The 14,987-nt window shown below is 55.1% G+C and overlaps 2 protein-coding genes across 9 annotated transcripts in view; one reads left to right on the top strand and one right to left on the bottom strand.

Annotated features, from left to right (window-relative positions):
* The window catches only part of SH2B3 (SH2B adaptor protein 3), a 33,353-nt gene extending 28,125 nt beyond the window's left edge, over positions 1 to 5,228 (top strand). For all 3 annotated transcript variants that reach the window (XM_088135138.1, XM_088135140.1, XM_088135139.1), the window contains exons 5-8: positions 180 to 274; positions 646 to 860; positions 1,146 to 1,317; positions 1,697 to 5,228. In XM_088135138.1, coding sequence (XP_087991264.1) covers positions 180 to 274; positions 646 to 860; positions 1,146 to 1,317; positions 1,697 to 2,004 — 790 coding nt within the window. In that variant the 3' untranslated portion in view covers positions 2,005 to 5,228. The remainder of the gene's footprint in view (positions 1 to 179; positions 275 to 645; positions 861 to 1,145; positions 1,318 to 1,696) is intronic.
* A 27-nt stretch (positions 5,229 to 5,255) lies between these two features.
* ATXN2 (ataxin 2) overlaps positions 5,256 to 14,987 on the bottom strand; it is a 32,612-nt gene continuing 22,880 nt past the window's right edge. For 3 of the 6 annotated variants that reach the window (XM_088135137.1, XM_088135134.1, XM_088135132.1), the window contains 8 exons: positions 13,766 to 13,832; positions 12,646 to 12,830; positions 11,994 to 12,126; positions 9,592 to 9,645; positions 7,358 to 7,503; positions 7,007 to 7,234; positions 6,242 to 6,413; positions 5,256 to 5,755 (listed from right to left, as the gene is read on the bottom strand). In XM_088135137.1, the coding sequence (XP_087991263.1) occupies positions 5,727 to 5,755; positions 6,242 to 6,413; positions 7,007 to 7,234; positions 7,358 to 7,503; positions 9,592 to 9,645; positions 11,994 to 12,126; positions 12,646 to 12,830; positions 13,766 to 13,832 (1,014 nt within the window). In that variant the 3' untranslated portion in view covers positions 5,256 to 5,726. The remainder of the gene's footprint in view (positions 5,756 to 6,241; positions 6,414 to 7,006; positions 7,235 to 7,357; positions 7,504 to 9,591; positions 9,646 to 11,993; positions 12,127 to 12,645; positions 12,831 to 13,765; positions 13,833 to 14,987) is intronic. The other 3 variants (XM_088135133.1, XM_088135135.1, XM_088135136.1) reach the window with 3 other exon arrangements.

Here is a 14,987-nt window from a genome sequence, read left to right as displayed (position 1 = left end):
AGCTCTGGGCTGGGCCTCTGCATCTTCTCTCCATGGCCAGACCTGATCAAAGGTGGGCCTGCCCCAAGGCTGCCTCTGCCCGGGTGAGATCTAGGAGTCCGAACTGCCGGGGGCTGCCACCCCCCGCCCTCCGTGCTCTCGGCCGGGCGGCTTCATCTGGCGACGTTCCACTTTTTCAGGTCGGAAGGAGCCAACCTTGAGGGGACCTCGGACCCGCATTTGGAGGCCGTGACTCCCAGCCCTGCGAACAGCAGCACCGACTCCCTGCCCCAAGGTGCCTGGTGGTGGCGGGCGGGGAGGGGTGGAGGTGGGGGCAGCCCGCGAAGGGACTTGCTGGGCCTAATCCTCGGGGGGGGGGGAAGCAGGTAGGAAGGGGCCCAGGAATGAGAGTTGGCTGAATCTGAAGCCTTCCTTTGGGGGGTTTAGTTATAGCTGTTCAGATGGCTAAAAATAAAACAGCGAGGATGAAGCGCAGGGTCTCCTGCACACCCAGCCTGGCAGCATCTCTCCCGAGCCCCAGCAAGGCTCTCCTCATTTCCTGAAACGAAGAATGCAAAATGAGATTGTGTAGCCAGCGCTGGGTTCGACATTTAAAGCCCCAGCCAAATCCTGCCAGCAGCATGAAGCCTGCTTTCTCCCCGCCAGGCGCACTGCTCTCCAGGCCCGCAGAGCAGCCCAGCCAGAGGATCGACCACTACCTGTCCTCCTTCCCCTGGTTCCACGGCCCCATCTCTCGGGTCAAGGCAGCCCAGCTGGTCCAGCTGCAGGGCCTCGAAGGCCACGGGGTCTTCCTCATCCGGCAGAGCGAAACCCGCAGGGGAGAATACGTTCTCACTTTCAACTTCCAAGGGAAAGCGAAGGTGACGCGTCGGTTCAGCGTGCTGTTCTCCAGAGCTGGTTAACGGGGCTGGGAGGGAGGGTAGAGAAGCCGCAGGCTTAGCAGGCTTACCCTGGTTCATGCATCGCGCTAAGCCCTGGTTGGCCTCGCCGTGTTCTAGTGAGCTCTAGTCCTCACGGTCATCTAAAAGCCAGGGGGCTGGAAAGTAGGGTCCCTAGATAGGGTGAAGGCGTTGTTCTCGCTGGCCATCCGGGTGGGGGGCGAACGGAACTGGCAGATGGTAACTCTCTTCTGCCTTCCTCGGCAGCACCTGCGGCTTTCGCTGACGGAGCGGGGCCAGTGCCGCGTTCAGCACCTGCGCTTCTCCTCCATCCTAGACATGCTGCATCACTTCCAGCACTGCCCGATCCCCCTGGAGTGCGGCACGGCCTGCAACGTTCAGCTCTCCAGGCACGTGGTGGTCATCCCGCCTCTGCAAGGTAAGGAGCCCCGCGAGGGCCAGGCTGGGCACGTGGCCGGGCTCCTGGATATTACGACGGGCTGCTCTTGTTCCTAGACTATCGCACGTGCCTTTTTTTCGAGAAGGGGAGAACCTTTAGCGTTGGGCAGGGGAGGAGTTGAGGGCCGCCCTCCTGGACGCTATCCTGCAGGACGCTGGTGGGAAGAACGCTGCCGAGAGACCCGGAATCTCTGTAGGTTCCGTTTCCCCTTTGCAGCAAAAAAGGAACGCGTAGCAGGCGCCACTGAATGCAGAATTTTGGGCGGCCCCAGAGCCTGCTTTGCACTCCCCTGCCTGTATAGCTTGAAGCGCGTGCAGCCGGTGAATCTCTGTTTCCCCCCTTCCTTCCCGCCCTGCAGCCTCCAGCCACGCAGCTGCGCTCCCACCTTCCCTCCATCGCTGCAGTCCCGAGGTCAGCTTCGTGCAGCTGAATCCGGCTGGCTGTCCACGGATCCGCCTGGCTGACAACCTTCACCGCCACTCCGTGGAGCAGATCTTCCACCTTGTACCCCCTCCGGAAGAACTGGCCGGTGGCCTTCGGCACGGCCACAGCCGGGCCTTGCCGTCCCCCACCCCTGTGGCCCGTCAGTGGGACAGTGACTACGAGATGGACGCCCAAGGCAGGGGGCACCTGCGGGCGGTCAGCAACCAATACACGTCCCTCTGACACCCGCGGCTCTTGCCCAGGACGCTGAATGACCATGTTGGAAACCGTGCCCTCGTCCAGCTGTGTTTAGTATTTGGCCGGTGAGGCTGGGCGTTCGCTCCCTTTGGGGTGCGACTGTTGGATCAGGCTTGCTCCAGGACCTCCTCGGCCTGCGTGTTTCCCCTGACTCTCATCGGTTTGCACATGCCTCTTCTTCTTTTGCATTTAGCTTTTTTAGTGGTTCATACGATATTTGCAGTGGCTGATTTGGGGATCTTACCCCAGTCTTTCCTTTGAGGGGAGAGGAAAGCGGCGGGGTGGGGGGATAAGGACAGAAGAGAGGCCAAATTCCCCACCCCGATCCCCTGCTGCTTTCCATCCTCACCATCTTGTCACTGAATTAAGGCATTCGGGTTCTCCAAGAGAAAACTACCTTCAGGGCTTTTCTGGAGTCCTGGAGGAGGATTGAAACAGGTGGCTCTTGCTGAAAACACACCCTCAGCCGGGGCAACTGGAGGCTTCAACATTCATTGCCACCTCGGTGGCTGGGTCTTAGTGCCTCGCTCCCCCGCCCTCCAAAAATTGCTCTTCCTTGGTGGGCAACGATGCAGTTGCACCAGTCAACTGTCACGGCGTCTTGGCACCGTGTGTGAGCCTGTCTGCAAGTGCAGCTTGCTCCGTTAAACAGGCAGCAGTGGCCCTCTGGCGCTTCTGAGTTTTCAAATGCAAATCCATCTCAATTTATAGGAAAGTCCCACTAGAGTAATGCAACTTGGCATGGATATAGTGAACAGTATGTCCCTCCCCCTTTTTTTTGCTATTAAAACCACCAGACCAACAAAGGACAAGTAGCAGGTGCCATTCGCGTCTCTCCTGCCCCAGACACCCTTTGATAACAGCCGGAGTTAAAGGCAGCGCCTTTTCTCCGAACGCCTCCCATTCAGCTGTCTCCAGGCAGAAATGTTGAAAGGCTGCCTTAAAACCAACGTCTTGGGGCCCCAGGAATCACCTGAACCTACCCCTTTCCAGTGGCCCACAACATCGCCAGCCGCTCTCTCTTTTGCAAAGAGCAAGCTGGTCCTCTGCAATTTACGGGGCAATGGCCGCAGCCAAAAACTTGGAGAAAAACACCCATCACCCACGGGTGATGCATTCAGACCCCAAAGTCCATTTTTTAAGGACGGTGGTGGTAGAGATTTAAATTCTCGTTTCCCTGCTTTGGTTGCACAAAGCAGCCTCCTGCCACGGGTGACGTGGTGGGATTCGAAGGTCTGGCAGGAGGTTATGTGAGCTCTTCCTCACATGTAGCAAGGCTTCTTTAACGGGGGGGGGGGTGAACTTCCCAATTCCCACAGTAACCATATGTACCTCGAGGAGGAACTGCAGGCTGAAAAACAGCCACCGCAAATCATCTTAATCTGCTTGACAGCAGGAAGCTGAAAGGGAAACAGGGAAGTGATAAGTCTGCCAGGGTTGCAATCGCTCGACCAAACAGAGGAAGTTGAGTTTGGTCTTTTCTGCAAGAAGCCGGTGGCTGTCCTCCAGCTCTTGGGGCAAATTCAAATTGCCGATGCCCGGGGAAGGGCAAACACACACTGCCTAGATCGTGACGTTTTGGGAGCCAATTCACACGTGCCTTGCACTGGAACTGCCTTTATCTAATCAGTGGCTCGACCCTGTGCTGGAGAGTCCCAGGAACAGGCAAGCTTGAACCTGCTTGGAGGAAGCTGACACCCTCCCCTGGCCTGCGATGTCGCCCTTGGAATATTAGACACTGTAGCCCAGGCCAGCTGGAGGGCCCCAGGTTGGAGGTATGCTGAACTCAGCCTGAAACTTTATTTTAGAACAATGCTTCTCAACCTTAGCCATTTTAAGATGGGTGGGCTTCAACTCCCAGAATTCCCCAGCCAGCATGAAGTCCACCCATCTTAAAACGGCTAAGGTTGAGAAACACTGTTTTAGAGGGGCAGCATCAGCTTTTCCTACCTGGTACATCTTTGCATCCCTGAGCAGCGACAGGCAGGAGAGCCTCAAGTAGATACAAGAACACCTTGCGACCTCTACCTCCGCAGCCTGTGCTCCAGCTACCTTCCCCCATGGGAAGAGCTTCCAGATTCTTCCCCTTCTCCTTTTCTTGCTAACAGAGATCATCTTTCAGGGTTTTTTTTTTTTTTAAGGATAATAAATGGAGCACCAAAGCTTTTTGGAATATTGGAACAAAACCTAGTTTTCTAAACTCACGTACACTGGATGGTGGGGGGAACGGGGGCGTGGGGGAATAAATGCATTTTCCAAACCCTTTGCTGAAAACCCTCTGGGAGAATCCAGCCCAGGATTGAAGGGAATTCCCTCTGTTCCCCGGGGCCTGACCAGCTTGTGCCGGTGGTTCCGCCACGCAAGAAGAGATGGGCGGTGGAGTCACCAGCGGCCGAGCCATCGGCGCCAACTCGCGCGGCTTCCTTCAAATGTTAAGGGGTAGAAGCTGCTTCGCCTCCTGCAGTTCCCAGCTTTGGAGTCCCACCGGTGGGTCTCTGCGAGGACAGCAGCCGCGCGGGCGGGTTCCACGGCTCGGCTCTCAAAACTAAATAAAGCCAAATGGGCCTATGAGGAAGAAAACTCTGTTCTTTTTCAGCCCCCTCACATTCTGGCCCACTCGCAGAACTTTCCCTGTATATTGTTTCCATACGTACGTGTAACTTATTTTTGAATACTGCTAAAATATTCCGATGTGCTCTTACCTTAAAATAAACCGTTTGGAGATTTTCAGAGTTGGTTCTGGGATCCTTCTGATCCCCCCCGCCCCATGCCCAGTTGTCCCCGTTCATGGAATCGTAGCAAAACAGGCCTTCTAGTAAGCGTAAAAGATTAAGTTGCACCTTTTAGGACCGGAAGACAACCGGGGCTCTCTGCCATTCAGAGCTGGGGGTCAGGCTCGGGCTGACCTGGGCCCGCTCAGTCGGATGCCACCGATTTGGGGCAGGAGAAAAAAAGCAGAGCGGACAAGGTACACTGCACAGACGCCAGTAGGAAAGGTCAGTTTTTAAAACTTTTTTTTATTTTTATTATTATTTTTTTAGTTTTTATTTTATATTATCTACAAAGTAAGTTTCCTCTTAACTTAAAAGTTACACCGCTGCCTTGGGACAGTGGTTGTTTCCCCCCTCAAACATGATTTTATAAATAATAAATCCATATCCATTTGACAATTAGATTTCTTTTCCCCCAAACCTCTTTCAAGTTTAGTTAGCGGTAAAAGGGATTTTTGTTTAGAGTCTTGATTTTTGTAATTACTATTTACTATTATTATTTTTAGTGAGAACGGCAACAAGAATCGCTCTCGTCACTTCATTCTCCAGCTCATGAATTCATAACTCTGAAGGGCTGTTTTAAAAAATAAATAGCTTTTCCAGTTTTTCTTTTTCTGCAAGCGAACTGGGGCAGGAGGTCAGGGTTGTCCTAGTTTTTGACACAACACATGGAATCATGGAATTGTCCCGGGAGGGATCAACATGCCTTTGACTCAGTCCAAATTTCTCCCACTGGAAGGTGCGCTATTAGCATTCCTACTGGAAGTTACACCTTTTTTTTTCCGCCTTAAAAACAAAAATAAGTGAAATACTAGTTTTTGTTTTGCTTTGCTTTGCTTTGTTTCTGTGCTTCCAAGTTGGATGTAGCAAGAGAAGAAAGGTATTTGGCCTTAAAAAAAAAAAGAGGGATCCAGCCTCAGTTACTCCAAGTCAGCTTTACAACTGCTGTTGATGGTGAGTGGGAACTGTGAGAGAGAGAGAGAGAGGGGGGGGGAAATGTTGAGATCCAAACGGAAGGAGCGACTCAGAGCCCTCCATCCAAGCAGCTCCTTGGTCTCACAACGGCTTGAATCTTGTCCCCCTCCTGTGCCTTTCCTGCCCCCAACTCTTCCTTTTCTTCAACGGGGGGGGCAGGGAGAGGAGGAAAAGATGAAGTTCATGGAAATCAGAGCGATTTTCACAAACCCAAAAGGGCTCTGAACAATGAAGCCAGCAGGGTGAGTCTGAGCCCCTGGAAGGGGCATGTGACGCGGCGATCTGGGCATTAGCAGAGCGAGAAGTCGGATGCCCAGGGTGGCACGAAGGCTTGCGGGAAACGTGCCTGCCCTGCCCTGCCCTGCCCTGCCCGCCCGCCTCCCTCCGCTGGGCCCAGCCTCAGAAGCTCTTCCTTCTCTCTCTTGCGCTCCTGGCCCTCTTGCCAGGCACGGCGGCGGTGCATGCACAGGGCTCACCTGAAGGGTGTGTCATATAGGGGAAGTGTGTGGCTGTCGAAACTGGAATGTGCTGCAGTGCACTTTGCGCAAGAGCGGCCTGGGCTCCGCCGGGTGGTGGCTGCGTCGTCATGAGCATCACTGGAGCATGGGTAGGAGGGTGGGAAGGAGCCATCCCTGACTGCACGTGGGCCTGGAACGAAGAGCAAGGCCATCAGGAGACGCCCCTCCTTCCCACCAAAGGGCTTCTGTTTAGATGATCTCTCCTGGGGTTAACAGATGAATCCCGGTCATGACTCACTACGGGCTGCTACCTTCTGATCCTAGTTGCACGAGGGGGACAAGCCCTGCAGTCGCGGCCCGTTGGGTCCCTCCCTCCATTTCCTCATCGCCCCACAGAGCAGGGAAAGGAGACTCGGAAGGCAGGATTCCACCAGTCTTACCCCACAAACCCAGCTCTACACCCGGGTTCAGTCTGGGCTCTCCATTAAGAGGGTTTCAGAAAGCCATGATGGAAAAGGCCCCTGCTTGCAGGCAGCCCAACCCGGGGACAAGACAGTGTCTTCTGGTCCCCTGCCCGCCTGTCGGACCCTGGTTGGTTCCGCGCTTGGCAGAACCTCTTGCCTGGGCAAAAGTCCTGGCACGACATTCGAGGCAGGCCTCGTGTGCCGTGGATACAGCAAGGGCCCAGCCCTCCCGATTGTGGGGCCAGCCAGCAACGTGGCCTCTCTTGGACCGAAGCTCCCGCTGCGGGGGCCCAGGCAAGACGCCGGAGAGCTCGGCTACCTGCGGGACGTGGGCCATGTGCGGCGGGTTGGTGTAGGCAGGCTGGACGTGGGAAGGATGGATGGCGAAGATGGTCTGCTGTGCTGCTGGAAAGCTGCTCTGCGGGGACTGTGCGTTGGAGCCAGGGGTCATGGACGGAGGCGTCGGGGCGAGGCCGGTGTGGTAGAGTGCCGACTGCTGCTGGGCGTTCGTCAGATGGAGGGCCTGGGCCGCCTGGTGCGGGTGGGGCTGCAGAGAGAGGGGCAGGAGGAGAAACACTGCTCACGCTGCGCTGCCCGCCCCCTGGGAGGGTGCAGCACAAGCGCACGTCTTCCCCTCCGCCCCACCCGCCGCGGGGGGGGGAGCTCCTACCTGCACTGGGCTGGGCGCCGGGTGGTTTCCCCCATGCTGGCTCTGTTGCTGCCCCGTGGGGGTGGCTGAAGGCTGCGGGTGCGGGGTGTGCGGGTGCAGGGTGGCACTGGGGTGGGCGTACTGCTGAGCAAGAGAACCGGTGGAAACTGGGAGGAAAGAAAGAGGAAGATGCATGGGAAGACGCCACCTCTTTCGGGCGGCCTATGGCACGGCTTCAGCTCCAGGGCTTCGCTTTTAAGGAACTAACTGCGTCTGCCCCCCTCCGGGTCCGACATCCTGCCTCATCTGAAAATGCGGTGGGGGCAGCCACTTAGTCTCACAGGCTCTATTCCACCCTACTTCTTTGAGCACAGAGCTCTGCGGGGGGAGGCCGCGGGGGCCCTGGGCGGAAGTGCGAGGCTGCGTGAGGCTGCCAAGGCGGACAATCGCTTGGCAGCCCCTGCGCAAAGGGGCAGAAGGCCACCGGCTCCTCATCCTTTCAGCGTACGCTGTCGCCACAACCCTCCTGGCCTCTTTGGGGAGGGCACCCCCTTGACCACTCCAGCTTCTGACTGCACGGATGCGCACCCCTCTGGGCAGCATTCCCGCCGTTTATTCTGAAGGCGATTCTTTCGGCCTCCTAGTACAAGATGCTGGCTCACCCCCCCCTTTTCTGCAGACCGAGAGAAAGAGGACTTGGTGGGAGTCCACAGTCTGCAGCAAAAGTCTCCTGGCAGGGACAGGAGCTTCCTGAAGTACCAGCAGGCTGCCGCATTCCAGCTTTCGGGAAGGAGATCCAACACTCCTTGCAGGGGAACTGTCGGCCCAGAATGCACAGGAGGCAAACTAGGGCTGGAATCCACATCTCTGGGTACCCCGTGCCAAGAAAAACATGTGGAGCAACTTCCTTGTCTTTTACCTGCCAGATCATTCAGACTCTCTGAACCCTTCCCCACCAAAAAGAAAAAAAGGGGGGGTGGAGGGGCAAATGGCAGGCCCTCGCATCTCCAAAGGTCCACCCGCGAGCGCTGCTGCTTCCCACTGGGCAGAAATAAGCTGATGTGGGCTACCTCTCTCCCCTTTGCCCCCCCTTCCCTACGCGGCCGATGCAGCCCGACTCAATGAAGCAATCGGACACTCAGTTCTGCACAAGAAGGGGAGAAATTAAAAACTGCAGGTCAGCAAGAACAAAGAGGAAACAGAAGAAAAGGGGAAAGTCAGAAAGAAGCCGTGCAAAAGCTACCAGTTGCTACTTCAAGGTGGGGGGGAGCAGGAGAGAGGCTATTAGAGCAGCAGAACACGGAGCATCAGAGGAGGGGGAAAGAAGGCAGCCAAATTAAACACCGGCTGAAATTCTGCTGGCAGGATGTGGCAGCAATGGGCTCAGAGGAACACCTGACCACAACTGGGGCAGGTCACTGCCCAACCCAGTCAGATGGTGGTCAAGACCTTTGTCCACACGGTAGAAAGCCCGGGGCTCGTTCACAGCATGAACGGTCCAAGCAATGCCCTTCCATCCTACATGTGCAACGGGCTTCGTTTCACCAAGGGAAGCCAATGGAAAGGGCATCGTCCAGTTGAAAGGGCTCCAGTGCACCGAACCTACGTGGTGGGGCTGCCAAAGGGAAGAGGCAGGCAGCAGACACCTGGGACAGGCTCCCCAAGGGGTCGTGCCCCCTCCATCTTGCTGCAAGGATCCCTCTGTCACGGATTGACCATCCCACTCAGCGTCGCCCTGAAGCCTCCTCCAGCCCCTTGGTTAGAAAACTGGCCCATGCTGCGAGTCCTCCGGGGCAGGACGTGCAGAGGTTCCCAGCATCAAGCCTTGCAGCAGCGTCTTCCCCGTCCCTGCCCTTTTCCTTCTCCGATTCCCCCCTTTCGCTGGAAATTCTGCACAGAACACCCTGGGCACTGCAAAATTTAGCGGAGACCGAGGCTCCGAGGAAACAGGAGAAACACGCACCAACACGGGGGGCGTTGCGCAACTGGCTCCATGTTTGCCAGCTGACCCAGTGCTGATTGTCCTTTTACCCGCGTGTGTCTCCTAAACAGGATCTAATGTTCCTCTGACAGCTTCATTCAGCGTCTCTGGATATCCTACAAGTTTGCTACCTCTCGCCAACTGGAGAAAAAAGCTTCCTTGTGTCGGGAAGAGGTCTGGGGCAAAGACAGAGGGCATCTGTTCCAGGAGCCCATTCTACCGACAGATTCGTTCAACGTATAACATCAAAGTTAGTACAAAAAACCCAACTCACTGGCAAAGTAGAAAGAAGGGCCTGTCTCCTTGCTGTAGGGTATTTTGGGACATGCTGGATTTGGGAAATAGAAAGGGAAATTAGCCACATGCCACAAGATTAAAGCACCACTTCCAGACTTCTGGAAAGGTTAACAGTCAATTATTGTTTTCATGCACAAACCGATTTGCAATTACAAAAAAAAGTTAAAACCGCCTTCAACCGATTAGGATCGTCAGTCGGTCTTCATTACTATTAACATGTCCATGATTAAAGTCATTTTACATACTATTAAGTACCCACAGCAGGAAAAATAGGGTTCAAAAGTATTGAAAGCAATTTGCAACAAAAATGAATACACTGATTATGATCCCAGGAAGCTGGATTTCCCTTTGTAAGCCCAGCCCTCTTTTCCCCCTGCCGAGCCCCCACTCAGTTCATCATCTTGAATTTCCATCAGAGAGAAAATGAGTTGGCGGAGAGAGAAAATCAGACGCAGAAAACAACTAAAGTCAGAAGAAGAATCAGGATACGACACAGGGTCTGCTCACTCTTTGGACCAAACCGTCCAGTTCTTAAACTAAAGGCTGCCGTTGTTCACAGATTCATTTACATGGTGAATTAGAGTAAATGTGAGCCAGAGACATTCGTTCCCTTTGTTAGGTACGACTTTTATGGGCCGCGAGTGATAGAGCCCATGAAAGCTCTATCCCCTCTCAGCTCCTCTCCCAAAGAAAGGAAGAACGGAAGAGCGAGCGCTGCTTCAGGGTCTCAACACACTCAGAAGATGGCACACGTTTGCTCGGCAATCTGTACACAGGCCAGGACCTTTCTCGCATTTTACTTTTACGAGAGGGAAGCTCGTCAGAGTGCTGATGATAAAGGAGACCACCCTGGAACCTAAGATTTGGACTCTTAACAAGGACTTCCCAGCTCCCTGTTTCCAGCGCGCGGAAGGGCGCTCAGCTGGAACGCCCTATCAGGGCCACGATGGTGCCCTCCAAGGTAGCAACACCCCAGCCCTCCTTAAGGTTAAAGCCTCCAAGAACGCCTCCCACCGCCTTTTCATCTCAAAGGCTTGATTTTCATCCCCAGAGACAATCTTGTCCATGAAAAGCTGGCTGCTGGGCCCCTCCCGTGAAAACTGGTCCTCTCTCCAGCCGGGTGGGGGGGGGGGCGGGAATCTGGCCAAATGTGGTTTCAGCCCCTGCAGACAATGGAGTTCAACCTTTACCTTCTCCCCCCGCCCCCAGCCACCTGTACAGGCTGTTTTCAGGATAGTCAACAAGATGCTTGAATTTTCAGTGGAGAGGTGGGGAAACCTCGGGGAGTTTTAACACAGGGAATGCCCCCTGCCTGAAGATGTGGATGGCTGAATCTGGGGGCTTTTTCGTGCAGAGAAGGGACCCGGCATTCTCCCGACCAGGAGCATCCACAGCCTGGGCCCTTTCCAACTGGGCTGCCTGCTTGAAAACAGCCCTGGGCACTTTGGCAGCCTCCGGGCAGAAAACCCGGACCTCGACCAGCTGCCCCAAAGGCTAAGAACCGAAGAACCTCGCAGGGGCCCAAAGAGCAGAGTCCCTACCCTGCAAGGGGAAGGTCTACGAAACAGCCCCGTGAGCCCACCCAGAAGGGGGAGAGGAGCGCAGGCCAGCCCCAAGGAATTCCTTTTGGCTGGAGCGACGGTGTTCCCCAACTTCCCGGGAGCTGCTGCTGACAGGCATCCTCGGGAATAACAGCACAGAGGCAGCCTCTGCACAGAGCCCGCAGCGGCAGGACGCGAACACAGGGCTATTCATGGCTGAAGAATCGGCTGAGCACTTCCTGCCTGGGGTTGGGGGCCTGTGGGCACGTGGTTTCGGCAGCCCAGCTGAAACCGCCGAGAGGCAGGAATTGTTCCCAGGGTGGCAGGACGGAGGGGGGCCTGAGCATGGAGGGAGACCCGCTGCCTCCGCGCCAAGAAGACGAGCAGAGACGGACGTACCTGGGACTGAGCCCTCTGCTCAATCAGCCCCTGGCTCCGCAAGGCAATTTCTGCCGTGACCGTCTGTGCTCTGCAGCAGCAGGGTCACACACACCAATCATGACACGTGGGAAGTGGCTCCCGGCCACCGATCAGCCTTCTGTAAGGGCTGGGACAGGCAGGGGGAAATATTCTAGGTCCGGCACGCCCGGGAAAGTGCTGAAGAAGGATCAGAGACTGAGACGGCGAAGCGGTGGCCACGACTGCCCGTGCTTTAGAACTGTACTTTATTCTTCAAACCAACATCATAACAGGTTTTTCTTTCTTTTTTTTTTTCCCCAAACAAACTCAAAACACAAAGTGCGTGTTTCCTTTCATCAGCGCTGCGAACGTGCTGCCCTGCGTGGGTGGGGGGAGGTGTTAAAAGGTTTTTAAAAGAATGCAAATCATGTCATCCTACCATACATCGCGTGCGTCTGTTCGTGGGCACCGTACTGTGCGGCGGCAGAAGAGACTAAGCCAGGCTGTGGGTGCGCCGGCGGCGCCATCATCCGAGCATTGCCCGGAATGACAGGGCTATAAACGTGAGGGTGCTGTGTGGAGAAGGAGAGAGAGGTCATGAGGGCCAGAGCGACAGGGGCTGCTGCGGCAAGGGGCCCTGCCCCAAGCTGGCCTGTGATCGGGGGCCCCGCCCCATCCGAAGCCGGGCCAGCCTCCCACAGATCTGAAGCTCTCGGGCACATTTTCTACTCCAGGTTGACTTGGGTCCCCCGCTGCTTGGCGCCATGGCGTGGAGGCTGGCCGGTTGGCAGGGAATGGCAGCGGCCTCTCCTCCCGATATGATCCGGGGGGATCAGACTCTGCCGAAACACCTCCATCCAAACGCCCCCCAGTTGCCCAGAGGGAGGGGCCCGCCGGGACGGGGAAGCCCACCAGCAATGTGACGCGGGCAGGCCCATCCCCTGAAACGTTCCGCCAGCCGCTGGCCACGCCAGGCGGGAGGGAGGCTGTGCAAGTGGCGGTGCCCTGACCCAGAGAGCTGGGTTTTACCACAGGTTGGTGCCCGGCTGCTGTGGGCAGTCTGAGGAGCAGGGAGCGGGCCAAAGCCATACCTGAGACTGGTAATGGGGGACGTGCTGGACGAGAGGCTGGCTGGGGAACTGCTGAGGGCTGTAGGCGACATACTGGGCCGAGTAAGCTGGCGGCGTGGCGACCATGGGAGCCCCAGCGGCAGAGGCTGGGTGCATCATGGCATTCTGGGGGTGCTGGTCTTGCCGCTGCTGAGGCATGTTGGCTACTGCGAAGGAAGAGAAAAGGGCACCTCCAGGAGGGGGCCATCTTTCGCCGGCCCCCCTCCGTGCCATGGCACCGATCCACAGCACAGCTGACCCTTCGAACCTCTGTCAAAGCGCTGGGACCAGGGCCACTTTGGGGGGGTGGCAGTGGCCCACCTGTGTGTTGGTTCCAAAAGGAGAAGTGGGGGGGAGCCACAGAGGGAAACCAACTCATCTTCCAACACTTCAGACAAAGAAGTCGTATCCCCAACCGAACGTCCCTCCTCTGGTGTCAAAAGAGCAACCCGCTATATTCAAGGATGAGGGTGGAGGAATGAGTGTTTGGGTGCACGTCTGATTAGGGCTGCTTAAAAATACAAATTAACTGGTTCAATGAAGGGATATTGAACTACATTAAGATTAGCACACAGGACTCTTCCAATCACGTTTAAGATTGCGCTTCTGCAGCCCCTCAAAAGGCAGCTTAAACGCCCCAAGAGAAGAAAGAGCGAGTGAGTGCCAGAACAACTCTGCCCCTAGAAATCCTGCCCGGGGCCTGCAGATCCCGTCTGAGATCAACTCCCGGTGCCAGGAGCTCATCAGAAAGGCTGGCTGTGGATCCCCTGGATCTAAAGCCTTTTGGATCTGATCCACACCACCATCAGCGGCTGATCTACCCCAGTTCTCAGACTGACCAAGCTGTTGGAGGACAGCCGTATCAGTCCAGAGGGGCAAAGAATCAGGAGGAGCCTGGCGGCATCTTTTCCGGCCAAGGCAGGCTATGAGAAGGCATAAGCTTGCGTGAGCAGCGCTCCGTCGCAAGGGAAGGGGGGGGGCGAGGTTCATGTTATGTGAGGCGGGAGCCCCCCCAAAGCAAAGGAAAAGGTTGTGAGCGAAGCCAAGCCGCTTCGGACCTCTCCATGCACGTCAAACACGTACAGCACTGGGTTATTCTCACCTTTACCTGCTCTATAGGTCTTGGCCTGGTTGACTGGCATCGGGGTCATGGGGATGGGGTACAGAGGCTGGAAGAGAAGGCGGACAGCCATTAGAGGGGAGGAGAGACCACCTGCATGCACCCGCCATTTTGCGGAAGCCCCTCGATGCATATGAGAGCTGTGCTGCTGACGGCTGAAAGCAGTTTGCTGTTCACCCTTAACTACCACTGAAAGTGAAAGTCCTTCCAGTTGCTCCTTCAGTAATTAGCAATCATGTTGTCAGTGTTTCTCAGCCTGGGCAACTTTGAGATGTCTGGACATCAACTCCCAGAATTCTGGCTGGGGAATTCTGGGAGTTGCAGTCCACACGTCTTAAAGTTGCAAGGTTGAGAAACACTGAGTTAGACAAACTGTTTTAGGGAAATTGCCATCATATCCTTGTTACCAGAGTGTCTATTCTCTGTGAGGCAGCACAGGGCTAAAGAGCGACCTGTGCAGACCATCCAAAGGATCGGGATAAAGTTCTCTAACGTTTCAAACCCTTGGTGGTTGAACCCCAGCTAGGAACCAGACTGGGACTTTACTATTTTAACTGCATCCCAAATTCAGAAAGCATTTTCCAGGGCATGTTTTAATTTTCTGCCTTCTGCTCTGTTCAATGGCAAATTTCACAGAACCCCTTTCAAGAACTTATCAGCCCTTGTGTCCCTGGAAACCAACAAAACAGCTGGGTTTTTAATAGAGATGCACACCATTACTGGATTCTACTTCTTTTTCTGTCTCTTCCTGGACGTTCCAACGATTTCATGCTGCATGCTTTTATCTATAAACAGCCTGCTCTTACTCACAAGGTGAGCTAGCTAATAAAGCCCACCCCAAAATTATTCTGGATTCACCTATCGTCTTTGTTCCTGACTTATACTTCGCACATTTTCGATATTGGCATTTTTGTCACCGGGCGGACGCTGTAATAAAGGCATTGATTTACAGCTTAGGGCATACGACGCAGCAAGGCCTTGCTCGACCAAATTTACTGACTGCTGGAAGCACAGATTGTTACCAGTGACTGGGATGGAGGGTGCTGGGATAGCTCAAAAGAAATGGACTTTATTCACAGATAATCCAATCATTTTTAAAACCTTGTCCTAATTTCTCTAAAGCGCACCATTTAACTATTTTATTTGCTTGATTCAATTTATCCGGCTGCCCGTCTTGCAATAGCAACTCTGGGCAGCTAATACA

Source organism: Python bivittatus, unplaced genomic scaffold, assembly GCF_059951505.1.
Source record: "Python bivittatus isolate LINGU-HERP-01145 unplaced genomic scaffold, Pbiv_v1 ctg000100_np1212, whole genome shotgun sequence".
Classification (NCBI taxonomy): domain Eukaryota; kingdom Metazoa; phylum Chordata; class Lepidosauria; order Squamata; family Pythonidae; genus Python; species Python bivittatus.
This window is presented reverse-complemented; position numbering and strand designations above follow the sequence as displayed.